Source organism: Phalacrocorax carbo, chromosome 1, assembly GCF_963921805.1.
Source record: "Phalacrocorax carbo chromosome 1, bPhaCar2.1, whole genome shotgun sequence".
Lineage (NCBI taxonomy): Eukaryota > Metazoa > Chordata > Aves > Suliformes > Phalacrocoracidae > Phalacrocorax > Phalacrocorax carbo.
This window is the reverse complement of record NC_087513.1, coordinates 16,499,782-16,526,298: the sequence shown is the minus strand read 5'-3', so window position 1 is coordinate 16,526,298 and position 26,517 is coordinate 16,499,782. Positions and strand designations below refer to the sequence as shown.

The 26,517-nt window shown below is 49.6% G+C and overlaps 1 protein-coding gene across 1 annotated transcript in view; it reads left to right on the top strand.

The window, feature by feature from the left end:
* LAMB1 (laminin subunit beta 1) overlaps positions 1-26,517 on the top strand; it is a 44,520-nt gene continuing 18,003 nt past the window's right edge. The window contains exons 1-23 of the mRNA XM_064445156.1: positions 1-224; positions 390-559; positions 2,957-3,092; positions 5,103-5,176; positions 7,136-7,324; positions 7,432-7,495; positions 8,954-9,156; positions 10,435-10,555; positions 10,734-10,922; positions 11,287-11,466; positions 11,883-11,995; positions 12,991-13,070; positions 15,600-15,735; positions 17,775-17,933; positions 18,752-18,879; positions 19,327-19,450; positions 19,943-20,147; positions 20,307-20,450; positions 20,547-20,778; positions 21,281-21,444; positions 21,942-22,166; positions 23,039-23,256; positions 23,354-23,450. Of these exons, the coding sequence (XP_064301226.1) occupies positions 188-224; positions 390-559; positions 2,957-3,092; positions 5,103-5,176; positions 7,136-7,324; positions 7,432-7,495; positions 8,954-9,156; positions 10,435-10,555; positions 10,734-10,922; positions 11,287-11,466; positions 11,883-11,995; positions 12,991-13,070; positions 15,600-15,735; positions 17,775-17,933; positions 18,752-18,879; positions 19,327-19,450; positions 19,943-20,147; positions 20,307-20,450; positions 20,547-20,778; positions 21,281-21,444; positions 21,942-22,166; positions 23,039-23,256; positions 23,354-23,450 (3,388 nt within the window). The 5' untranslated portion in view covers positions 1-187. The remainder of the gene's footprint in view (positions 225-389; positions 560-2,956; positions 3,093-5,102; positions 5,177-7,135; positions 7,325-7,431; positions 7,496-8,953; positions 9,157-10,434; positions 10,556-10,733; positions 10,923-11,286; positions 11,467-11,882; positions 11,996-12,990; positions 13,071-15,599; positions 15,736-17,774; positions 17,934-18,751; positions 18,880-19,326; positions 19,451-19,942; positions 20,148-20,306; positions 20,451-20,546; positions 20,779-21,280; positions 21,445-21,941; positions 22,167-23,038; positions 23,257-23,353; positions 23,451-26,517) is intronic.

The window sequence follows — 26,517 nt, the reverse complement described above, 5'->3', positions numbered from 1 at the left end:
AGGAGGGGGAGGAGGGCTTTGGGGCACCCGGCGGCGCGGAGCCGCTCCCCGGGAACCGCGGGGAGCTGCGGCGCCTGCGTGGAGCAGCCGGAGCAACAGCTTTCGGCGGCGGCGTGGAGGGGGAGCGCCGTCCCGTCCCTCCGTCCCGTCCCGTCCCGTCCCGTCCCGCCGGTGCCCGCCGCCCGCCATGGGCCGCTTCCCGCTGCACCTCTGCTGCTGCCTCGGTAACTGCCGCCCCGCTCCCGCCGCCGTCGGGGCACGGCGGGTTGGGGGAGCCCCTGCGGCCCCGCCGGGGCGGCTCGGGGCGCCCGGCCCGACCGCGCCGCCGCTTCTCTCTCTCATCCCTCTCCCCCCGCTTCTCTCCTCCGTCCCTCTCCGCGGCCGCGCAGCGCTGTGGTCCGCGGCGGCGCAGGAGCCCGAGTACAGCTACGGCTGCGCCGAGGGGAGCTGCTACCCCGCCACCGGCGACCTGCTCATCGGCCGCGCCGCCCGCCTCTCCGCCTCCTCCACCTGCGGCCTCCGCCAGCCCGAGCCCTACTGCATCGTCAGCCACCTCCAGGTGAGCGCCTCGACGGGGCAGGGAGCACCCCCCGCGGGCCCGGGGCCCGGCGGCGGGGCCCGGAGGTCCCCGGGCGTCGCTCCCGGGGCGAGGCGGCACCGCCGGGGCTGGGGCGGCGGGACGAGCCGCTGCCTGCGGGAGCGGGGGCAGGCGGTGGTCTCCGGGGCGGGGGCGGGGGCAGCAGCATCGTGCGGGACCCCACGCCCCGTCAAAGCGAGCCGGGTCCGGGGAACCCCTCGCCGCTTTCGGCTCCCGACCCCCCTTTCCTCAGCGAGGTTAATAAGGAGGGACGTGCCGCAGTAAGTTCAATTAATACTTCATTTTCAGACTTAGCCGGAGCCGTCTAGACAGCTTCCTGACTGAGAGTGGTGTGTAGGACCCGGGCAGCGTTTTGGCCACTGTTCCCGTAATGTAATTACATTTGTATGGTCTCCAAGTGAAAGGGTGCGAATAAGGTTGTCCCCCACATCTGGTGGAAAACACAAAGATCGCTGCTATTTACACCAGAAGCAGCTCACCAGCCTTAAAATCTCTGAGACAGAAGGGATTGTGGAATAGAATAAAATGCCAGCTATAAGTGGGACTCTGTTGAACTGAAAGTAAGGGGATAATCTCTGGCCGAATTTACTGCACAAACAATGGGGCTGGATCCTGGCACTTGGAAGGAAAAGCACGGGAAGCAGGAGGAGCCCCACCTGAGGGGCTGCGGCACTTGGCCCACTTGTGCCCTGAGGTTACCAAATCTCACCCCCACCTTTAGCTGTACTGTACTGGTCTATTTACTAGAGCTAATACTTGGTTTAACGTGGGGTTTAGCTCTGCTGGAACATTTTTGGCGTGTATCAGGATTGTCTGTAACAGGACTTCTTCAACGACATTAACATCCCTGCTAGAACAAAACAACAAAGGCACTTTGTTTTCTTATCACAAAAAGTGCTGAAGTGCCATAGTAAAAAGCATTGCTTCAGGAGTTCACGTGTGCCCTTATTCCCGATCTCACAGCCCTGGTTCAGCGTTTGGGATGTCGCTGTTTAATTCTGAAACATACGGCAGTATTGAAGAAATTGCGTCAGGCTGCGGATGCAGGAAAGTGCCAAATGTTCTCCTAATAACATAGGGCTTGGCCACGCTGAGCACTTTGCAGGACTGAACCTACCAGGGTTTGAGTTTGGTGGGAGAAGGAGCAGGTTGTGGCACGAGGCGGGGGCTGTGGTGCTGGGGGAGAGGAGCCTGGAGCGGGCAGGGGGATGTCTTCCTCGGGACCCCCGCTCTTGCTGTGCTTTCTCCCAGAGGAGTCTCCGAGGGCTCGTGGGGGCAAAGCGCTGGGCTTGGGAGGAGCTGCTGAAGCCGAAATCAGTGAAATGGAAAGCCTGCGTGGTGCAGACCTGCCAGCGCTTGCATTCTTGGCTGATAAAGCACCGCATTTGTCTCCATAAACCTGCTGGAGGAATGATGCCTGTGTAGCTTTTGACAGTGATGAGTTGCTGGTGTGCCGGGGCTCCCTCGCTGCGGTGCGATGAGCTCCTCTCCCACCTCTGCCCACTCCAGTCTGCCAACCTCTGAGTTGGTTTGGGCAGGAACCTTCCGTTTGGGTTCGGTTCACATCCTACCTTGCAAAATTGGAATGTAGTGGTTTTAGGCACCAAGACAATGCAAAAATAGCATTGTTCACAGTAATAGTCATGATGGACTTTTGTCCTTCTGGTGAAGAAGCATCCGACTTTCCCAAGCAGCGCATGCCAGGCTTGCGCTCAGCTGGGTTTTTATGGGCACACCTTGTAGTGTGTGCAAACTGAGTTTATGTGCATAGCTTGGGATTGCAATCGAAGGTGAAGATGCAAGGTTTAGGTAGAAGCTTGACAAGCTGGATTCAGAGTAAAGTTAACCCTGTGCTGAAAGGACCTGGTCACTAAATCACTGATGGACCCTTGAGGTGCATTGAGCCTCACTGGACGTATCCCTAATGCCAAGAGCTCACACCTCCAAGCTAGCTCCCAAAATCCAACGTTATTTCACACAAGTTTCTGAAGACACAGTTTTGCATGTGTACATTTGTACAGAAGCAATTCAGCGATTTTCTGTAGATGCTGCCTTTAGTTCTGACTTACACTGGAGAAAAAGCGTGCTGGAAGAGATTTCCTGGAACTGCAATTTCGATAAAAACCATATTTCTCCTAAAAATAAAGTTTATGGAATTCCTGGCATATTTTCCATTTGGCAATTTGCATTAATTCATAAAGGTAAATACACTTATCATTTTAACAAAAAGAACCCCTTTGATGACTCCTGCAGGCAAAATGAGTGGAATGCGATATGGGTGGAAAATACTCTTATCTGCAGGAAACCATTATTGCCCTGCGGACAAAATCAGTAATGCTGATTATTTTGTTGTTTCAGGAGGACAAGAAATGTTTCATATGCGACTCCGAGGATCCCTTCCATGATACTCTCAATCCTGACAGTCATCGCATTGAAAACGTGGTCACCACGTTCGCTCCAAATCGCCTGAAGCTCTGGTGGCAGTCAGAAAATGGTATGGGGTTTGTCCCGGAGCCATTTCCAGGCCTGGGAGCTGCTTTCCCTTCTTTTGTTTAAGGGTACGCACGGGTTTGCTGTTATCTCTGGCCTGGTGATTACTGCCCTGTGAAGGATCATGCTGCTCTGAGGAGGGCTGAGTAAGACTGGCTGCTTTTGTGTGCCCTGGAGCAGTCCTTAATCCATAACTGTCAGCTCTCCAGGAGTGTTGGAAAGAGCCGTCCCACCACTTTGCAAGAATCCTTTCCTAAAGAGAGAAGTTTCCCACACTGGCTCCAGATCTCCCTCATGTTTGGGCAGCGGGAGCGGAGCAGCCTTCCAGGAGTAAATATCCTGGGGCGACGCTGCCAAGGAAGCACCGCAGGGCTTCCCCGCGCCGCTGGGCTGGAGGGAGGGTGTGGAAGGAGGAGGTTTGGGCGTGGAGCCCGGGGCTGCCGTCCCACCCGCAGACCTGCTGCTTCCCTGCCTCCTGCCCCAGGAGAGCAAGGCTGGGGGACATACCCTACCCTGAAAACTGCCGTCCCCCTCCTGGGCTCCCTGAATTCCTGCATCCATACGCCAAACAGCAAAATGAACACCAGAAACAAGCCAGTTAAAAAAAAATTCCATGTTAGTCTGGTGGCTTTTTTTCTTTCTTTTTTTTTTTTTTTTTACTCTTCCTCTGCTCTTTTTACTTTTATGGTTATGCTTTTGGCATGCCTTCATACACAAAACAAGGCACTGAGGTTTCTCAAACAGCAGCCCTACCCTGAAGCCTTAAAGCCAGCTGGACAGGATGGGACTTCTGCAAACACATTGGCAGTAGCTGTCTTACTGTATATTAAAATAAAATGGTAATATTAGTATCACTTCTGCCCAGTAAAGAAAGGTTTTCACTAAAACCTTTTTAACCGTTTAGATCGGACTAGCAAGCTGCTTGTCTCCAGCAGCTCTCTTCTAGCATTCCAAATAATTCATGTTTATTGCAACAGGCTTGGCAGCATTCACACAGAAAAGTTCTTAGCTCATAAGGTCATGAAAATGTCCTTCAACAATAAAACCCAAATTATTCTTTCTGTCCAATTCATGTTTTCTTCTATTCAGGCACACAGCAGAAGGGACTGTTGCTGCACGCTCCACATAAAGTTACAGCTGGTCGAAAATTTAAGCACTTTATTGGTTTATTATTTTCATTCCTTACCCTTTCTCCTCTCTGTAAATCTTGATTATATTTTTAAATTTCTACTTGCAGTATAATTAGTATCCAGGTGTTTCGATACGTCTTTTCATATGAGAAAGTAATATTTGTAACTGGTTTCCTTCCTTTCTGTGTAGAGTCGTTGGCTGTAGGTAGTTGTACAACAGGGTGTGGAAAACCTTTTGCTTGCCACTGGCTTCTTAGCCCTAATGGCTGCAATGCATGGCTGTGATAGTTGCTTTAGGAGTATTTCAAAACCAGGTTGTAAAGGAACTGTTCCTGCATCAGGGTGGACAGAAGAGTCCAGAGTGAGCAAAGAAAGGTGGGAAGCGGCCCCCACCAGCCATCAGTGAGATCTGGGGTGCCAGGGCTGCAGGAGCTCAACGCTCTGTTGCTGCCAGATGGGCTGCAGTGTGTGAGGGCAGCCTGGGGTTACCACGCAGATCTGGACTCAGCATCCTCAGTTGTACCAGCCACTGGGCGCTTAGGTGCCCAGCCTATAGCAGTCCCCATCCTTATCCTACAATTAGTGATTTTAACCAAGTTACACAGTCTAAAATAACGGCAGTGCAGGCTCACGCTTTGGCCGTAACATGTTTAGTGCAGATGATGTACAGGAATCCCACATGCGATATGCTCTTCAGCAGGTCCCTGGTGTCTCCTCTGCGCCTCATTAATGCACTAACCCTCACGTCCCTTTTTGACAACAGAGCCAAGTGGCAAAGAAAAGAGTCCCTGTGTCACCAGAGTGAAGAGCTTTGGCAAAATTTAAATGTAGAGGCTGGCGGGTGTTCTTGTGTGCTGCTCAGCTTCTTTTCTCTGCCCCTGCAGGTTTGGAAAACGTGACTATCCAGCTAAACCTGGAGGCTGAGTTTCACTTCACTCATCTCATTATGACCTTCAAGGTAAGAAAGCCATAGCCTTACCCTGAACCCCGAATACAAGAGGAAATAAGAGATCTCATAGTCCTTCACATCTATTTGATGTTTGGGATTTGGGCTTTGTCTGAGCTGTTTTGCGTGATTTTCTAGAGCTGTTGACCATTATTAACTCCTGCTGAAGTCGCGCAGGAAGGCTGAGTTGTGACTTGTGGCTTGAGCTGTGTTTGAACTACAATGAGGCTGCAGAAGGAGTCATACTGAAGATAGGGTTTGTGTTGGTGTCTCTCTCTGGTAGTTGTGTTCTAGAAGATCATTAGCTAAATCATATAGTAGGAAGGATTTTTCTTCTTTAAAAAAAAATTGGCCATGGTATTGGTTTTCATTTGGCAAATGGAAAGGTCTTCAGGAAGAAGGAACATCTGTACACAAAGTGTCTTTGTTTCTTTATAAACAGATGTCTTGGAATGGCAGATTATGTCCTGTACATCCTAAATCACAGGCAAGCGCTAGCAGCAACCTTCAGCTGAGGTTTCAGGGGCTGCAGTTCCTGCAGGGCTAAATCACTGCTCTTCGGATGTAGACAAATTAATCTAATTTTTACCCGTCCGCTTTCTAGGAGACCTGGTTCCTCTTTCCTGTGGTGTCAGCTTGGGTTTCTCACCCTGCTCCACAGTGCTGGCTGAGGTAGGGGGTAGTCCTTTCTGCTGGGTCCCAGCAGCGAGGGATCCCTGAGAGATCCCTGACCCGATGAGGGTGCAGTGGCCATCATGACCCAGTACCCCCAGGCTTGGTCTGCCGTAAGGAAGAAGGAAGACTGCAGGGGAAAGATAGTTTTAGTGATGACGTGTTGACTGTGTGGTAGACACTTGAGCTGCCTTACTTCTGGGTTGCTACATTTTCTGTTGGGTGAGATACCAGTTTGTAAGTTGGGTGATATTTTTAGCCAGGAAGCAGAAAGAAAATTTCTTTCCGGCTGTGACTGAATGCTTTTGTGCTTGGCTCTTGGAGAGCCTCCTCTGAGTACATAAAATGTAACAAAGAGACTGCGTTCCTTGGTAGGTGCAAGCCAGGTGTTAAATTAATATCTGCTTTTTGAAATGCAGCTCATAAATTGAAACATAAGATTTTTAGGTCAGAGGGATTAAAAATCTTTCAAAATCTCATTAGCTAGTTGTTCTGGAGTTGAATACATGTGGGTGGGAAGCATGGTGGTTTGCATGAAGCGAACACAGCCTGCTGGAGTCTAGGCAAGGCCAGCTGGAGTGGGGTCACTGGGACTGGGGGAGTCAAATGCAGCAAGAGTGGAGGAAGCTGAACCTTTCAGTCTCCTTAAAGAAGAATATTTTCTCAATGCAGCACAGAGGACAGCTGGCACTGCGTGGCAGAGACACTGCGAAAGGTAGTGTGGTCAGACAAAGAGAGTGGGCAGTCCCAGGGCTTTTCTGAGTATCAGAGATAACTGGTCAGCAAGAAATTCTGGACGTCAGAGCTGGAGGGGAAGCACTGAAAGTGACCTCTAGATCCCCAGGGCAGGAGAGGAGGCCCGTTAGGTCTTTTGCAGAAGATTAGGCAAGGAGGTACAGCAAGGAGGAAGGTGGTGCTGCTTTCTACAAGCAGTGGAAAAAAAGCCTTCTGTCTTCCTAAAGCCCTGCTTTAATCCCCAGTTTTAAGAAAGGATTTGGAATCCAAAAAACTTACAAATTTGCTTATTTATTGTAAATGTGTTTAAGTGCTTGGCCACTGAGTGCCCTTTCTGTAAAGATGGGTAGTCTGTGGTTTGATGTGTGTTAATTCAAAGATTTGCCTGTGAGCAGAAAGTGGGATATCAGCAGAAAAATATTTCAAATATTTTCAAATATTGGAAATAGTGCAGGGAGAGAGATTAAAATCCAGACACGTGGATTGCTCACACTTAAAAGCACTCAATGTAAATGCAAGTAATAATTAACTGAATAAAATCTCTTTTGGTTTTCTTACTATTAGACATTCCGTCCTGCTGCAATGTTGATAGAAAGATCATCTGATTTTGGAGAAACATGGCAAGTATATAGGTATTTTGCATATGACTGTGAGAGCTCATTTCCTGGGATTTCAACCGGACCCATGAAGAAAGTGGATGATATAATTTGTGATTCCCGATACTCTGATATTGAACCTTCAACAGAGGGAGAGGTCAGAGGGTTTTTTTTCAATATGTTTATTGTATAGACTTTTTCCATAAAAGTTTAGATTCTCTTTTTTTTAATGCTCAACCTTTCATTGTACCATTTTCCCCCCAGGTAATATATCGTGTTTTAGATCCGGCTTTTCGAATCGAAGATCCCTACAGTCCAAGGATTCAAAGTATGTATGCAGCTGCCTTCTAGGCCCATTTGAAAGCATTTCTGTACTTATTTGCTTACAAAAAAGAGTAAGCCACAAATAAAGCCATGCATTAGCCCCAATACCAGTTTTGAAGTCATATGAATACATTTGTGGTATGGCTTCTTTTCCTGACTCACAGTGACGTGCTGGGAAATAATGATCAGTGTTGCCAACTCGATTGTTCTTAGACACGTCATTGTAGTTGGTCTTTTTCATGATTGATCAGGGATTTATTTTCATTAAAGACCCCCGCTCCCCAAAATACATGCAGTTGCCAGCAGAAACCTTGGAACATGATCCCGTAATTGTGCAGTATTAAGGAAGCAAAGAAACAGAAGCGCAAAGGTACTTATATCATTTTGCATTTCCAGCTAAAGTTAAGGGGGTCGTGTTTTATTTTTTAGAACATCTGAGTCATGACTTTAGAACAGTTGGCCTTGGTAGCACTGCGTGGCTGGACCACACAGATGCAGTCATAAGACACAAATGACTTGTGTATGGTCATGACAATCCAGGGATGCAAAGATAGAGAGATCTGTTGCTGAGCATGGCTCAGAGAGAAACCTCGTGGCATGTTTGGCCTGAGTAGGGAACTGCAGTGCTTGGCCTTAAACCTGACCTCCAATTTAATATGCATTCTCAGTTTCGGTTCATGTCCTTCAGTGTAAAGCTAACTGGAGCAGAAGAAAATATCTGAAATAGAAGAGTGTCTGCTAGTTGCTATATCAGTTGAATGGTTTTTTTAAACAATGTTTTAAAGGAGAAACAGCTTTCATAGGCCTGAGGTGCTTTTTCAGGCCTAGTTTGAAGGTTATAAGAAACCGCACAGGATTAATAACATCAAAGTGAACATGTAGACTGAATTAATTACTGCAATATTGTCTTCCTGTGGATTATCCCATGAGACCACCTCCTTTGTATTTGATCAGTGATGGGGTGTTGCTTCTCTCATTTGCTAAGAAAGTTGGTGTATAAGAAAGAAGAGTATATTTGTGTCTTATTTCCAGCTAAGAATTTTTCCAAGAAGCCCATGACTCTTAAAGCTCCTGGTGCAGTTGTCAGTGGTTCCTCAATATCAGTTCCCTCCTTACGTTTTAAAACCCTAGAGAACCAGTGTCTCCTTGGTGGTACTGTTGCACATGCCTTTAATATTTGTGTTTGTTCCTGTGCATGCTTACAACAAAATAGACTGGTATTTTTAATTACACTTAAACTAACTTATACAGTGATAATCCAGTAGTAAAATAATGTAATTTTATAAACTTGGGAGTATGAAGTGATGTGATGCACAGTACATAAGTGCTGAAATTAAATCTGATCTGATCTAATCTGCCCATAGGAAGTGTGCTTGGGAAGTCACTCCTGGCTTCCTCCCATTCAATACAATATCTGGTAAATAATTCCAAAACGGGGTGGGTTTTTTTGTGTACCCTGCAGACCTATTAAAGATCACAAATCTGAGAGTCAAGTTCATCAAGCTGCACACACTAGGAGATAATCTCTTGGACTCGAGGATGGAGATCAGAGAGAAGTACTACTATGCCATCTACGACATGGTGGTTCGCGGGAACTGTTTCTGCTATGGACATGCTAGCGAGTGTGCGCCAGTGGATGGCTTTAACAAAGAAGTGGAAGGAATGGTAAATATTCAGACTTTTCTGCATAAAGCTGTTCCTGACTCTGCCTCTTTTAAGCGATTTAAACACAATTTAAAGATGACACTCTGCCACTCCCCACTCCCCACCCTTAATTTTCAAACAAGAAAACCGTTAAAACTATTCCTCCTCAGCAAGCATATCTGTCAGTATTGGTGTTGCACAGAGAATTCAGATTAGGTCAAAATTGTTTTAGCATTCCTTTTTTAGTTATGTTAAAGAGCTGATGAAATTAAAAGGCAGGAATGCAGAAAGGGAGTGTAACCCTATGGGGTCAGAGAGGGGTGTGTGGGTCGACTTGGTTGTCCTAAAATTGAAGTGGATAGAGACATCAAAGGATGAAACATCTTTGTGAGTCAAACATGACCTGTATTTGTATCAGGAATTATCAGCTGAGAAATGGAGGATGTAGCCCTGATTAACAGCAGGCTCTGAAGGAAAACCCTGGTGCCTGTGTTGCACACTGCTGTGTGAGTGCCACATCCCTTCTGGGTTCTGTTTTTTCCCATGATTTTTGCCTGAGAGGCAGTAATAGCACTCCTGTTAATGAGTGAGCTATTAACTGGATGAAAATGTGGAGGCATATGGGAGGTTGTGTGGGTTGCCCCAGGGGCTGCGGGATGCCGGCGAGTGCCGCTCCGCTGCCCTGTGCTTTCCTTGAGTGCCTGCACCCAAGCAGCAAGACTGTCTTTGGCTTTAAAATCCTGGCTCCAGTGCACAGTCCCCGTGTCTAAGGCAGCAGCTGGCACACAATCACTATTGGTCTGCTTAGTGCTTGCTCTGTGCATATTGAAGGCAAAGTCTGGGGCTGATGGATAAAACCCATCCAAACCATCTGTTATCTTTGCTTTGAGAACGAAGGTAGGGCTGGAAAGAAGGCAGTGGGCTAGTGACATGCTGATATAACTAGATGCATGTTAATAGCTAATTAACAGCTAATAAATAGCTAACGTTTAGGACCAAGAGGCTTTTGCAATTATTCAGGTGGAACTGTGCTCTCTTTGTTCATTATCTGAAAGTGTTTATTCAGGCATTAGTTCCTGTAAGGAAAGGATGAATTTATATGAGGACATTCTTACCTTGCTAGGTAAAGGATGTTCCTGTGGCCCTTTATGTCCTCTTATATGCAGTTAGATGCATTAAAGTCTCCAAAAGTATATCCATTATGTACTATCTATATTAATTGGAGCATGGTGGGGGCGGTTTCCCTTCCTCTTTTATAACCAACTATGTTCCTCTTTTTTTTTTTTTTTTTAATGACAGGTCCATGGGCACTGCATGTGCAGGCATAATACCAAAGGATTAAACTGTGAGCAGTGTTTGGATTTCTACCATGACTTACCCTGGCGACCTGCTGAAGGCCGCAACAGTAACGCATGCAAAAGTGAGTTTGAATAAAATGCAGATCTGGAGTTTGGTGTGAGCATTACACACTTTTACGTGGGGGCTTATGGTAGTATATAAGTCCTGCACGTTCTTTGTTTGGTTTTGGTGTGTCTTTTCCACAAACTTGCATCTCCGCTGTGACCAAACTCTTTCTTTGCCTTCTGTCTTTGTCACAGAGTGCAACTGCAATGGCCACTCCAGCCAGTGCCACTTTGACATGGCTGTGTACATGACGACGGGGAACACCAGCGGGGGAGTGTGCGACGACTGCCAGCACAACACCATAGGACGCAACTGTGAGCAGTGCAAGCCGTTCTACTTCCAGCACCCAGAGAGAGATCTGCGGGACCCTGACGTCTGTGAGCGTAAGTGCAGCCCCGCTGCTTGGAGTGGGAATGGTCGTGGCATCCCAGCCGTGGCCCCCCAGGGCTTTCCTTGTAGAGTTTAGGATTTAGCATCCTTCTTGTGGTCAGCGCCGTGCTCGTGAACAAAGATTCTTGAGGGAAGGTGGTTGTCTTCGAGGCCTTGAGCGAGCCTGGCTGGGTTTTGTTTTCTCTTCAAGAATCTGGAAATTTTTCTGGTCATTAGGTGTTCAACCCATGTCATGTTTAATACTTGCAAGAATGATATGCTCTCTCTACGCAGCAGCCAAGTTTAAGTAATTCAGTCTGAGGCTTGGCCTTTTCTTTTGTAGCAGTTAATAAAACATGCGCGATGCTTCCTTCTTAGCTTGCAACTGCGACCCAGCTGGCTCCCAGAATGGTGGCATCTGTGATCGCTACACTGATTTCTCCACTGGCCTTATTGCTGGACAATGCCGTTGTAAATTATTTGTCGAAGGGGAGCGTTGTGACCTCTGCAAAGAAGGTTTCTATGGCCTGAGTGCTGATGACCCAGCGGGTTGTCAGGGTGAGTAAAAACATATGTTCCTTTATGTGTGATCAAAAGCTCTTTGAGGAACTGCTGGAGCTGTGAGAATTTGGTTTATGGGGTGGTTTTCTTCCCCTTTGTTTCATGTTTTTGCTAAAGGAAAAACATGCTTGCAGGTCTGCTGTAGCTTGGAGTCCACCCACCCTCAAAACTCAGTTCCCCAGCTGATCCTCCCTATGCATTCAGTGGAAATAGCAGAATCCTCCTTATTTGTTTTCAATTATAAGTCTCTAAGCCAGGGAAGTTTTACTGGGATGGGTGGTGGGCAAAGCGTGCAATTCATCTCTGTCCTGGGGAATTTAGGGGAAGCTTTAATGTAAATATTTAAGTTGGATACTGTCTAAAATGTAACTCCAATCCTGTGTTTTGACCTGCCTATTTATTTCCCAATCTAGCTTGTGCGTGTAATCCTCTGGGTACCCATCCTGGCGGGAATCCCTGTGATTCGGAGACAGGAAACTGCTATTGTAAGCGCTTGGTGACAGGAAAGCAGTGCAACCTCTGCCTGGTAAGTAGCTTACTGTAAAATAAATGAGAAGATGCTGGTGTGAGGAAGGCTGGCGTGCAGAAAGCACAGAGTAAGGTGCTGGCTGCTGTCTCTGCCTGCCTGCAAGCAGGCGCCCAGCATTCAGGCTGGAGCAGGCACCTGGGGATGATAGGAGCAGTGAAGCGCACTGTGTTACAGGGAGCTGGAAGGGACGTCAAGGGAGATGAGCATCTGGAAATTAATTCCTGGGACCATAAAGAGTGAGATATTAGGATACCTGTTGCAGTTGCTCTGTGAAAATGAGCGATTTGGGGCAGTTCTGCTGGAGCCCTGGCTGGGTGAAAGAAAAATGGTCGGAGAAGCAGTGTTACCAAAAAAAAAAATTGCTTTCTATACAGGTCATTATTTTAGGCAGGGATTATTTTGTACACATACATTTCTGTACAGAGTTATGTGTGCTGGAGTGTTACAGAAACGCGCTGTCAGAAAACTGGATGTGTTTGCATAAACACTGACAAGCTCTCTTATCTGACAGTGGACTATGTGGAAAAGCTGAACAAATCTGTCTGTCTGCCAAGCAACTTGTGGAGTAGCAGCCCTGCAAGGGCAGCGCCCCGCACAAAGCCCTGCCGCCCCACGTGCTGCTCTCCGCTGCGGTATGATGTACTGGGCTGTGATTTTCCAAGCCCTTTGTGAGTCAGGAGCCCAAACTGGCGCAAATGGTGCAGTAGGAGTGAGGCCTCTAAGCTGAGGTCCTCCTGAATCTTGCTTTTAAAACTAGGCAGGGAGATGTGATTTTTTTCTTAAGCTTCTGAGATGGTCAACAAGGTGCAAGGGAGCAGGTGAGGAGTTTGTGGTGTTGGTTGTGGGTCTACCCCCACAAGCAGGGGAGCAGGATTCATGGTTTGGGGGTGCAGTCTGGGGTGGCTTATGCTGAGCATTTAAAAATGTGCCTTTGGGGCGGATTGGGTTAAATTGGCACTGGCTTACAGCGCGGGTGGTGTTTCCTCCTGCAGCCCGAGCACTGGGGCCTGAGCAACGACATGGATGGATGTCGGCCATGCGACTGTGACCTGGGAGGAGCATTGAACAACAAGTGAGTCTCAGCCCAGTTACTCTCTTGTAATCATTTACCCCAGCGAGTTTTGCTTCATCCAGGATCAGTGTGCTCTGGAGGGGGATGTTTGGGACCATGTTTCTGCTCCAGTGGGCAAAAAGTGGCAGATCTGGATTGCTGCAAGGGGTGACAGAGGCATCCATGTCTTTTCCATGCTGAGCAGCTTCTGTTTGTGCCACTGGTGCAGATGAACGCATAAAACTGGTTTTAGCATAGCGCTCTCTGCTTTTTTTCAGCTGGGGTAGGAACCAGTCATGGGTTGAGCTCTGCCTTGGCCATAACCGAGCATGTGGTCCATGTCAAAGCTTCGCTGTCACAGGATCAAAGCAGGAATCAGGTGGTGACCTGAGAAGTCAGGCTGGCTCTTGCTTTCCTCCTGAACTAGCCCTTTGGGCAGTCTGGCTGGCTGGCTGTTCACCAGTGCTGGGGGAAGCACGCTAGCTGCATGGTACTGCTGCATTGCCCAGGCAGTGCTGTGTGGGGTGGGATGTGGGCCTGGAAGTGCCCATTGGGGAGATGGAGATTTTTCAGAGGAAAGCATAGCTTTTAAAGATGCATCCATCAGTAAGAGCATGGAAAATCCTGGCATTTAGCCTAGTCAGAGAGATGCTCCTGACCAGAGCAGTTTTCTGTGCATTAGGTGCATGTCCAGCTCCAGGCTTTTCAGCAGCAGCACATTCCTTCACTCTTTTTTTGCCTTCCCTCCGCAAACCCTCTGAAATGTCCTGCTTTTTTCTGAAGCCACAGAGTCTCCCAGGGGGGTGGAGGAACTGTTTCGCGCTGAAGCCCGCAGGACCAGACTGGGGGGAAGTTTGGGACTGGTCCTGGTGTGACTCCTGTAGGTTGTTGCAGCCTGTGGACACCCCATCTGCAGCAGGAATCACCGTGGGAATGCCCCACAGGCTGTCTCTTCTCTATTCCCGAGTGAATTATTACTTCTTGGCAGACAGCAACATGGTCATTCATGATTATTTACTCCTTCGTGCTCCTTCCCTGCGTGTGGATCGGTTACACCGCGCAGCTCATAATGGCTCCCCTGGTGCAGCTGCTTCCAGGGGTTTGGGGTATGGCTTGGCCGCAGCTGAGCAAGGCTTTATGGCTCATTTCCCATGCACTGAGCCCAGGGGTTGCAAAACCACATGGAGAGGGGACGTGCGGCGTCCTGGCGTGGGCAGGGAGCAGCTGCGCTTTCCTCTGGCTGCAGGAGAGCTGTGAAGCCCGGCTCCAGCTCCCAGCTTTGCTTTCTAATGTCAGTGGGAAGAGGGTGCTCCACCCTCCCTGGGGCTCCTCTCCTCAGCTGCTGAATTGCCACCTCCTGGCTCCCATTCAGGGTGTGGGATGCAGTGCCTGGGGCAGCCACACCTCGCCTGAAATTCATCCCCATGCTGTAACCCAGGCATTGGAGTCTTCCCATCCCTGGAGGGGAAACTTCCTAACTCCCCTTCTGGGGCAGCTAGGGCACTTCTGGCATCTCGGAGTGAGTGTTTAAGTGAATCTCTGCAATTTCAAAAATTGTTTCAGTTAAAAATTACTCTAGAATCTGAGTCTGAAAAGGCTGAAGATTTTCCACGAAAACCAGAGGGGTTTGACTTCAGAAAATATTTCTAATTTCAACTCAAATTTAAAGAAAGGGCAGGCTTTTTGTGGACCAAAAAAACCTTCCTATGAAAAAGTGTGACTGGAGGCATGCAAAAATACATCCTGCCCAAGGGTTCTTCATAATGCGGGCAGACTCTCTGGGGACAATGAAACGACCAAAAGGCAGTTTGGAGATAGAGCTGTATTGAGAAAAGAAAATGGCTGCTGTATGTCACCTTGGACAGACCTTTTGCATTCCCCAGCGATGGCTCTGTCCCACATCTTTGGCTGTGTCAGTCCTACTTTAAAGCAGCCGGGAAGGATTTTCCCCTGTGCATAGCTGCTGGTGGACGACCTCTTGGGTTGTGCTTTGCAGCATATGAATGCAGCTTGACGTCCTGGGGCATGCAGGGTCATGCATGTTCTTGCTTTGCCTGGGCCCATACAAACAGGTACGCTGCTTGCATGGCATGCAAGCCTGGAGCTGAAGGCTGCCCTCAGTGTGCAGGACAGACATGCCTCTGGGCTATGTCTGTGGTAGCAAGTGAAGCTCTCCCAGGACTGCTGTCTGGCCTGGGGAACCGCCTGCATCCATAGCATGAAATCCTCTAGCCATCCAAACAGAGGAAACGGCATGCAAAGTGCCTACTGGAAATGGTCCCTGACCCACGCTTGGTTCCAGCCTGAGCCTAGGAGTTGTTTTGGAGAATGATAGTTGGTTTGAGCCAAGACAACACCCGGGACCGTGCTGCCCTTTTAGCAGCACAGGTGGTCCAGCTGCAGAGCCCAAGAACATCTCGTGTCTAGACGTAGTTGTGTCCAGAAGCGCTTCTCCTCCTGTGTCACTTAAAATGTCAAAGCAGGAGATTGCTCTGGCCCTGTCTCAGCATATCCAAGATATGTTGTAAATTCATTGCTCTTCCTTTTTAGCTGTTCGAGTGAATCTGGCCAATGTGAATGCCGGCCCCACATGTTTGGACGTCAGTGCAACCAGGTGGAGCCTGGCTATTACTTCATTTCACTTGATCATTACATCTATGAGGCGGAGGAAGCCAGCTTGGGTCCTGTAAGTAGCAGTTTTAGTGGGCCAATGTGTCTGGACAGCTGTGGGAAAGTTGTTTCACCATCTGGGTGTTGGAAGCGTCTGTTTTATACCCTGAGTGTTTTGCAATTAAAATGTGGAAAACGCAAAACTGAATTGTATCAGAAAACTGTCAACCTGTAGCTCTTCAATCTTAGTATCAATAAATAATGTAGTAATTTTGGGGGAAAACTGCCATTTTTCATTTTAAACCTGATGATGACTGCACAGCTTGTTTCCTGTCAGCATCCCTCTCTGTATCGCCACAGTGTTATGTGCCCACCACACCCATTGCTCCTTCCCCTCTTATCTCAAGACTAGTGGGACACCGACACTGGCTCTTCTCTTGGGTGCCACTGAAACCAGGAGGGAACGAAGCACATTGCTACAGCTTTTAGAGCTTCTGTACATCAGTAGCGTTTATGTTATTAATGACTGAAACCATAGTTGATTGTGCAAAAAACTGCTTTTGTAAGTGAGGTTGCCTCTAGTCGTTTTGCCCGCTGGCGTGATACATCAGGGTCTCTGGCTTTTTCTGTTCACCACCGCACAGCCTTGCTTTTAATTCATTAACAGCAGCTAGGTGATTACGTCAATTACTTTTGCCTCCAGCAAGAAGCCTGGGAGATCAGATAATGGTTTCTCTAAAGCAGCAGATCTTTGCCTGCAGTTGGGGCACTTAGTCCTTATTTCAGGCAAAATGCAGGCACTTTGCAGTTTCAGCCAAGGCAGAGGATTTTTGCTCTTAGATAACTGCAGAGAGGGAAGACAGTGCAGAGCAGAAGTTGGACCACAGCAGAGGGCATGTGAGCTGACACAGGGGTTTTGGTGCACTTGTGTCTGCCCAACTGGAGAGGTGGTACCCAAGGCCTCAACAAGGCTCAGGGGTGGAGAAGCCTGGCATGAAAGCCCACCTTGCCAAGCAGAGCAAGGGGATGTGCTGCTCGTTTGCCTTTTGAAACTTCAGAACAAACCATTTTAAAAAACAGCAATATTGAAAAGCTTTCTCACAAATCTGGTGGCAGAATAAAACTCTGAATTCCCAGGTAGGGGCCCAGCACAAGACAAGGTGAAGTGACACAGAGTTGCAGGGATTTTCAGGCAGTGCCGAGCCCCCGTGCTCCCCATAGCTTCACACCCTCCCTCACGTCCCACCTGCCATCCTTTCTGGGGAGCTCTTACCCTTTGTGCAACGCCAAAGGGTAATAACTTATCACCAGGCAAGGGACATCCTGAAGTGATATGTATATATAAAGACATTTCCTTACATTTTATCCCTTTCTACTGAAGCAGCTTCCTTAGGAATGCACAGGATGTTGTTCTATGGGGAGAACTATTCGTGGATGCAGATATATTTGAAACGGGAAGTTTGAACACCACATGTTTCTATTTTCTGTTGTCTTTTTCCTCTTCTTTGCTTTATATAAAGAGTAGCAGATAAAAACCTTGCACCTCAGACTGAAAGGAGTGACCACATATTGATTTGGCTGTTAAATATCTCACAAAGATTAGGACCTATGTTATTTAGTGATGCCCTACTCATGATGGCCGTGATCTGCTTTTCAGATGTTGTCCTGAGAGGTGCTTTGGAGCAGCCGGCTATAGCCAGGAAGTAATTAGCACTCAGCTTGGGCAGTTAATAGAGCAGTTATGTGACACTGCAGTAAATCTTACTGCTACAAGTATGATGTGAAAGTCCTTACAGTGAATGAGATGTCATAGCTGGTGGATTAGTTACTTACAGCAAGTTTTAAAATTTAATTCCCCACTCCAGCAGAGAAACGGATGAAGAGTTGCGCAGTGTTGTTTTATTTTATCTTTCTTGCTGTTTGTATATTGTTAAGTGGAAGGGCAACAGTGTGCATGCACATGGATTTAAAAGAGAATTCGTGTTCTCTGGGATGCAAATGATGGATGCTGCTATCCGGAAGTGATCCATCAGCAGAACTTATCACTTCACACACTCCCATGGGCTCACAAATGTGATGTATTGGTATTAAAATCTCTGTTCCCTGTTTTTGTAGGGAGTAAACATAATAGAGCGCCAGTACACGCCAGACCGCACGCCGTCGTGGACAGGCATAGGATTTGTAAGGGTCCCTGAGGGGGCGTACCTGGAATTCTACATTGACAACATCCCCTACTCCATGGAGTATGATATTCTGGTCCGCTACGAGCCGCAGGTAGGTCTGTGAGTATGGGCATTGCTGCCTCCTGGCAAGCATTGGCTGTCCTGGTGCACAACTGACAGGAGCCCCGTGCTTCCAGGAGTTATTAGGACTCAAAGACAAGGATGGACACAGTTAAACATCTGAGATGTGTGAAAATCCAAGATGATGTTGACTATTACTTCTATTATTTGCTTTACAGTTTTGTTCATTATTGTGTTGTTTCAGCACCTGTTTAATGACCAAATTAAAAAGTGGCAAGTCCCATCAGTACAGATTAGAATATAAATTTGGCATTAGCTAGATGGCCTTCTAATAGGTGGAAATGCTGTTATGCGCCTTAGGAGACAAATTGCCCATCTTGGATGGTAAACGCCTGCAGCCAAGAGTTTTGCAAGCAGTTGGTTTTGACTGTGGATAATTCACAGGGAGAAAGGAAAGAGAAAAATCCCCCCAGCTCCTTATAGAGCTTGGCAGCAATTGGCTGCAGGTGCAGTACCCAGAGGTGGGGGGAGAGGATGTCATCAAACCCCTGCACTGGTGCTGTGCCGCAGATAGCACTGCTGACCACCTACACCTAGTCATGTTTTTTTGGGGAGGAAGGGAGAGAGGCTGCTGTGCTGGATGATGTCCAGGGACACTTGCCTTGTCTTGCCTCAGCCCAAACCTGCAGCTGGTAGATGCTCCATTGGTGCTGGAGCTGCAGCCCCATCCTCCCTGAAGCACAATGACCGCTCCATGCTCTGTGTGCACGCTCTTTCTGGCCTGAGCTCTGGATGCTGCCGGGAGCTTACAGCTGTTGCTCGATGCTGATCAGCCTTTTTTTCCCCCAGTTGCCGGATCAGTGGGAAAAAGCTGTGATCAGCGTCTCGCGCCCAGGCAAGATTCCCACGGGTAGCCGGTGCGGGAATACAGTTCCTGATGATGATAATCAGGTCATCTCACTGTCACCCGGCTCCAGGTTGGTATGACTGGATGGGCCAAAAGGAGAAAAAAACATTTAAAAAATTGAAACAGGGTAATGTCTCATTTTCAGTTTGCTGTGGCCTCTGTGAAAATGCATGAAATTTAATTTCCAGTGGGTTATAAAAACATATTTAGTCTTGTGTCTGTAGACTCAAAGCTTTCAAGTTTATCCTTGTTGTCTGATCTATTTTGTTCACTGAGTAAAGAGGGGGGGAAGTGTTTGCACAGCCTGTGAGTGAACATTGGTATGACTCTCTACCTTGCCGATAAGCTTTTCCGGTTCTGACTTGCACAAGCCTCCACACTGCCCCTTTCACATCGTAGCTTTTGTTCTGCCTGGTCTTGGCTGCTTTCTGTTATCTCTATTGCTTTATAGGGCCACCTGAAACACATTATGGTGCTGGACGTTTGAAGTAAGGATTGTTTCCTGTTCCTAATCCAGATACGTCGTTTTCCCACGGCCCGTCTGCTTTGAGAAGGGGCTGAATTATACCATCCGCCTGGAGCTGCCCCAGTACTCCTCGGTGGATACGGAGACGGAAAGCCCATACACACTCATTGACTCTGTGAGCAGAAATTATTTTGGGGATGCTGTGGCGGAAAACTATATTTAAAGTCTGAAAGTTTGCATGTCGTCTAGGATGCGTCTGTGTAGATCCAAAGTAATATCTGACAATGTTGTTGCTTACAGCTGAAACTAGATTTTAACTGAACAATGTAAAGCACTGTAGGTTTCTTCAGTCTCAAAGTGTGTGTGTTGTTTTTTTTGTATTTTACAAGGCTGCAGATAGTTTCACAGACCTGTAGTTTCTTTGGGGAGGCTAATGAGTGCCATATATGTAATGAATGTCAACTTTTTTCTTTTGAATGGATAGAATTTGGTAGATACCAGAAAAAGCCCACCAAAACCAAGAGAACTACTGTCATCTTCCTTCCCAGTTCTGTCTGGCTGTTTCCTTTTTGGCCAAAAAAGGATAGGGATAATAGTGAATTTTCACAATTTTCTTGGAGGCTATTTATAAATAGTGATACTACATCATTGTAAAATTGTTTTGTAGCTTGTTCTCATGCCATACTGCAAATCGCTGGACATATTCACAGTGGGAGGCTCAGGCGAAGACGTGGTCACGAACAGCGCTTGGGAGACTTTCCAAAGATACCGGTGTCTGGAAAACAGCAGGAGCGTTGTGAAAACCCCCATGACGGACGTCTGCAAGAACATCATATTCAGCATTTCTGCTCTATTACATGAGACCGCATTATGTACGTAACCACCTATTTGTAGGGCAAACCGTGCCTGGAAGCTGGATGATGCTTGCGGGCAGACCCGTTTGCACAGGGAAGGCGTGTGCGTGGGATGAGGCAGGTAATTCACATCTTGTGCTGTGATACTCATTCCCCCTGATGCTCTTCTCTGCTCAGCATGCCAGTGCGACCCCCAGGGCTCCCTGAGTTCGGTGTGTGACCCCAGCGGAGGACAGTGCCAGTGTCGTCCCAATGTTGTCGGAAGACAGTGTGACAGATGCGCCCCTGGCACCTTTGGGTTCGGGCCCAGTGGATGCCGATGTACGTTCAACCCTTGGCTCTGTGCTGTGCTGTGGTCGGGGCCCTGCATTTAGGGCTTGCCATGGAAACACAGCCCCTCTCTCTCTGTCCTTGCAGCATGCGAGTGCCATGTCCGAGGCTCTTACAATGCCTTCTGCGACGCAGAGACGGGCCAGTGCCACTGCTTCCCCGGGGTGTATGGGCGGCAGTGCGACCGCTGCCTGCCCGGCTTCTGGGGCTTCCCCAACTGCCAGCCCTGCCACTGTAATGGCCACGCTGACGACTGCAGCCCCTACACCGGGGAGTGCCTGAGCTGCCGGGACCACACAACAGGGCACAACTGTGAGAGGTATGGCACGGGCACCCCCTCCCTGGCCCCTCTCCTTCCCCCCAGCAGGATGGGCGCAGCAGCCATTCCTTTCCAGCACTGGTGCTTGGGCGCATGTGAATCCATGGGGGAAGTTCCTGCACACCCAGAGCGGGAGCAGCTCTGGTGGTCCTGGAGGAGGATGGGAGCAGGGTACCCCATCTTCCCTGCCCATGGCCTCACGCCTCCTAGACATGCCTGCCCAGATCCCAGAGGGCACGTTATGGGACCCCGGGGCTTCAGAGAGGCTTTCTCTATTGAAAGCCTCTTGAGAGGCATCAGCTTTGGGTCTCCTGCTCTTATGCTGGTGTGAGCCAGACTAATTTGCCTCTGTGGCTGCTCAGAACATGAATGGCACAGGAGAGCTGTGAGTATGTTTCTGCCCTTTGGTTCTTCACAGTGGTTGAAAACCTGAGTGTAGTTACAGCAAGGCTGCAGTCGGTTTTCCTGCAGTCCCCTGCATGGTATGTACCCCATTGCGCAGGTGCCAGGCTGGCTACTACGGAGACCCCATCCTGGGATCAGGCGACCACTGCCGCCCCTGCCCTTGCCCTGATGGCCCCGAGAGTGGACGCCAATTTGCCAGCGGCTGTTACCAGGATCCAGTCACACTGCAAGTCGTGTGTGTCTGTAGTGTGGGATACGTAGGTACTTTGTGGGTGCATGGAGCGGGCCTGGTTGGATTGAGCCTCCCGGTGGGAAGGGGTATGTTCATAGGGGTTGTTGGATATGACCACAGCACCAGTGTCAATGTGATGCTGCTGGAGTTTGGCAGTGCTTGAAGGTGCCAGGGCAGAGCAGCTTGTGCAGGCGATGCTAGCACCACCATGAACCTCATCCCCAGCAGCCTGGCGGGGGATGACTGGTGGTCAGCAGAGGTGGACAGGATGGCAATGGAGCCAAGGGGATGAGTGTACTGGTGGCTGGGCTGCAATACCATGCCTTGGTGCCCTAAGTGGTACCTGTCCATGCTGCACCAAGCTGCTGCAGTCTCACCAAGCGCTACCTCTGTTGCTTTGAGCATGATCCAATTAACACCCCCTCAATTAAGGGCCTTTATTGTCCTGCCTCAGTACTGCCGTTTAGGGGGCCGTGTGCTAGCGACCTGTGATAGTAATTCCCACTGTGCCTGTTTGTTCAAACAGGCAGCCGATGTGATGAATGTGCGTCTGGCTTCTTTGGGAGTCCTGATGAGGTTGGCGGCGCCTGCCAGCCATGCCAGTGCAACAACAACATCGACACCACTGACCCGGAGGCCTGCAACAAGAAGACGGGAACATGCATGAAGTGCCTGTATCACACAGAGGGGGAAAACTGCCACCTCTGCAAACAGGGCTACTACGGGAGCGCCCTGCAGCAGGACTGCAGAAGTGAGTGGGGAGATGCAGCCATGTCACTTCAGCTGGCCATGTCACGAGGCAGCAGCGGCTGCCTGAGCTCTTTTTAATTTACCTGGGAGCATTTGGGGTGGAGGGGAAACCTGATTACCTCCAGCTGGAGTGTCTTGCAGCTGCCCTGCAGCTCAGCTGAGCTCCTGGTCAGGAGGGGAATCCTTTACATTTGACATAGAGAGCAGGGACTGCATTTACATGTGCTGAAAGGACAAGGATTTTTCGGGAGGGGGTTTTCTTGCCCTCTTATTAGCTGTCTTTGTTTGTTTCTTCTCCGGAGATGGGCTGTGGCACGGTGCGGGTTTGGCTTTTGTTTACACCAGAGTCCCTGCAGGTGTGGCTGGACAGTGGGAGGGAGTCCTGCCTGGGGAGCAAGGCCCACGGCAGAGAACTGAACTGGGCGGTGGGGAGGCAGACCCTCCTCTCCCTCAGCGCTGGATGCAGCCTGGCAGGGTGGGTGGGTCGCTGCATGGATGAGTGAAGCCCTTCGGCAAGCAGATTTGCCACCACAGCTGGCTGACAGGAGCTGGACAGCCTTGGCCTTTGGTTGTGTACAGAGGGAGGAGAGGAGAAGAGGAGGAGGGCTGGGCTGCTTGCAAGGGGGCTCCTGTTGCCTCCTGTGTGCTGGGACAGAAGCTGTAGAGGTGGCCAGCCTGGGACATGAGCAGGGCTTTTGAGTGATGCTGGGTGGCGTTCAGTGTTGGGTCAGCCAGGCCTGGCCACAGGCATGGGACGTGCCGGCATCTGCCCACACCTCTAGGGGATCGGAGAATAAATTAAACACAAGCTCCAGGCAGTTTGGTAACAAAAGGGAGGGCTCACATTGAGGCACTGTGCTCCTTCCCTCACAGAATGCGTCTGCAACTACCTGGGCACCATTCGGGAGGACTGCGAGGGCTCGGAGAGCTGCCGGTGCGAGGCGGCCACGGGGCAGTGCCGGTGCCTCCCCAACGTGGTGGGGCAGACCTGCGACCGCTGTGCCCCCAACACATGGAGGCTCGCCAGTGGTGCCGGCTGCGAGCAGTGCGGCTGCGACCCGGCACGTTCCCTCGGGCCCGCCTGCAACGAGGTGAGGGGAGCGTGGGGCACGCTGTGAGGGCTCGGCCTTCGCTCCAGCGTGGGGGCGAGCCGGTGAGGTGGTCATGTCTCTTGTTATTTTTTGGCAGTTCACAGGGCAGTGCCAGTGCATGCGGGGCTTCGGAGGACGGACCTGCAGGGAGTGCCAGGAGCACTTCTGGGGCGACCCGGGCGTGGAGTGCCAAGGTGAGTCCCACCCCGGCCCCTGCTTGTGTGTGCCCTGCCTGCTTCTTTTGGAAGTGACCTGGTATCCGGGCACACTGTCACCCCCCGGTGCGCTGGGACACCCCTGCCAGGAGCAGCCCCTCCAGAGTCTCCCACCAGTGCCCGCATGAGCCTTTGAAGTGAGGAGAAGGCATGGCGGGTCTGTCCCTGGGTTTTGGTGCCTCTGGGGATGGAAGGCGCAGCAGGAGCCTGGCCCAACACTTGCCTTGTTTGTTTTATTTCTTGTTGGACACTTATTTAGAAACAATCACCTATATGTAGAAACCAACTCTTCTCTAACCATTAGGTTGCAATGTTGCCAGGTAAGCCGGTGTGGTAGAAAAGATGTTGCAAGTGTTTGGGTTTGAGAATTAGTCTGGAAATTAGTTTCCTTTGCCCTCTGTTTGTATGTAGTGGAAGACCCCTGTCTCCTCTTCTGTCTTGCTAGGGAGGCTGGAGCTGAAGAAATGAGGGTTTTGATTTAGTAGGAGACTCTTCTTATATTTCAGATGAAAATAAAGGAGCCAGCAGAGACCATGCAGTGGGATAGCCATAGCTACATGCTTCAAAACAGAGCGCCACAAAGTCGCTTGTTTAGAAAACTGGATGCTCTCTGTCCTCTCATTATAAACAAGTCTGTTCATTAGCTGGAAAAGACACTTCAAACACTGTCCAGACCAGAACAAACTTGTATCTCTGATCTGTTCAAATAGGAGCCTTTGCCAGGAGGGTTTGCAGTAGATTAAGGTATTTTTTCCTGCAGGGAGGAATGTGCTTGCTGTGGTCTTTAATAAATCCTTTACAATAGAGATACCTTAGAGCCCATTATCCAACCAGATAGGCAGGTCACAGCTACTTGGTTAATGCAGCAGATGAAAGGACTGGGGAATTGTCCTGGTTCCTGAGTACATATTGGGTTTCTCGGGGAGGCTGTGTGTGTTCTGGCATGGTGAAGGGTGCTGACCCTGCTGGCTCCAGGGCAGGGATTGTCTCTTGGTATCAGCTGTCTCCATCAGGATTTATTAGTGCAGTCCATCAGCATACCTTATCAGCAGGATTTTGCCATGTACCAGCATTTCTGGCTTCTCATGGAGTTTCTGCTTTTTAGCATTTCTGAAGTAAAGAGAGGGTATATTCTTCATAGCCTGTTTTAACCGTACAAGCTCTATGCTCTCCTTCCAACCCGCCGCCCCTTCTGTCCCCAAGTGACACAGGAGACTCACTCTGGTGGAAATGCAAGGAGCTCTCTGTGGCAGGCAGGGAGAGTTGGTGCCTGGGGCTGAGCCACAGCAGCCTGTGGCGCGGTGCCTTGGATGGGTTCCAAGTGTGCGCTCGCTCGTGGAACGCATCCAGCCCCGCAGTGCTGCTGAGTGTCCCCAGCGTGGGCGTCAGTGCCTCCTGTCCTGTCTCCCATTCTTCCTCAGCAGAAAGAGAAGTGACTTCTCAGCTTTCATTTAGTCCCAGCGAGCAGAGGGGTGATGTTCAGGTTCAGGCTGCCAGATGTGCAGCCATCGCGTGGGCAGGTAGCTGCTCTCAGTCATAAACGGTTTGCAGGCAACCTGGAAAACTGTGACGGTTAAGGAGTAAGGAGTTACAGAGCAGTGCCCCTGGAAAATAACTTAAATATGGCCTGCAGCCAAGGTGAAGCTGGAATGGAGGCAGGGATTCATCAAAAAGACGTCAGCTCCAGTTGCAGGGGGACACATGGACTCCCGGCCATGGTGTTTGCCATCTGCCCGCGGTGGCATGCTCATGCTGGCCCAAGCAGCCAAAAAGGCCACACTTTGTACTGCGTTCAGGAAGAAAATACAAACCAATCTGGATGGGGAATGGTGAGAGAGCTGTGAACCGTGTGAGGGTGGATGGACAGTCTTTGCTGAGGGCACCAAGCTGATGTGGAGGTGTGGACGTCAGTCCCAATGAATCTGGGGTGGGATCCTCCACCAGCTGGGGCAGGCGGCATCTGCTCAAGGTTGGAAATTGCAGGGTGCATCACTCAAGGGACAGTAATGTGTGATGTCTTCATCAGAGGTATTCAGGCTGTTGGCAGCAATAGACATGAGCCCCTGCTGAGAAATGAGGACTGTACTGCTCACAAAAAAAACCCCCAGAAAAACCCCAAACCAAAAAAAACACAACAAAGGTCATGGTAACACAAGTGCCTGGGCACAGCTATGTGGAGATATACAAAATGGCCCATTTAGGACAGGTTCCCAAGGGCTCGCAGAAGCACAGAGCTGTGGATGTGACCCCGGTGTCCCAGCATGCTCCTCTGGAAAACAGACTCCAGTGCATGCTTCCCCATTGTCCCCACTTATGGCAGTGACCATTGCCGCTGCTGCCTGTGACTTGTTTTCTAGAAATCTTGGCAAGACCAGAGATGGCAAAGCAGAAGCTGGGGAAGCAGTTTTTTGCACCCGGTCTGGGTGCTCTGATTTGCAGCCTGTGGTCTCTGTGGTGGAGAGAAGGTGCCATTGGCTGTCTCTTCTCTGCATGTCCCCGGAGACCACACTGGGACCAGACTGCTGGGGCAAGCCAACGTGGGTGCCTACGTTGGGGCAGCATCTTGACACCTCAGCACTGGGTACACTCCCACAACCCACAGATGTCCATCGGGGATTGCACACTGCAGAGAGTCTGTAGGACTGGGACTTTGGAGACTGCTTACCCCATGCTTTAAAAAAGTGCAACAGTTACTCGTTTAATTTAACACAATGCCTAAAACAAGCACAGGAGAGGCATAGAGGATGGGGAAAAGCCCAGCGTGTTTCTCAGCCCCGTGCAGGTCCCTGTGAGGAATACAGTGAGCAGGAGCTGTGCAGTGAGCATCATCTGCTTGGGGGGCAGTGCCAGCCCCTTTGCAGGACTCTTCTGGCCGTTGCTTCAGCTACAAGCTATATGCAGCTCTGCACAAGCCTGCACGTGAACGTGTGTGTGCGCATAAAAATCCTTGTTAAGGTAGTAAACGATAGGATTACAAATTTGATCAAACTCGTGTCTCCCAGGCATTCTGCTGGAGTTTTTCCAAAGCCTGGCAACCAAAGTGCAG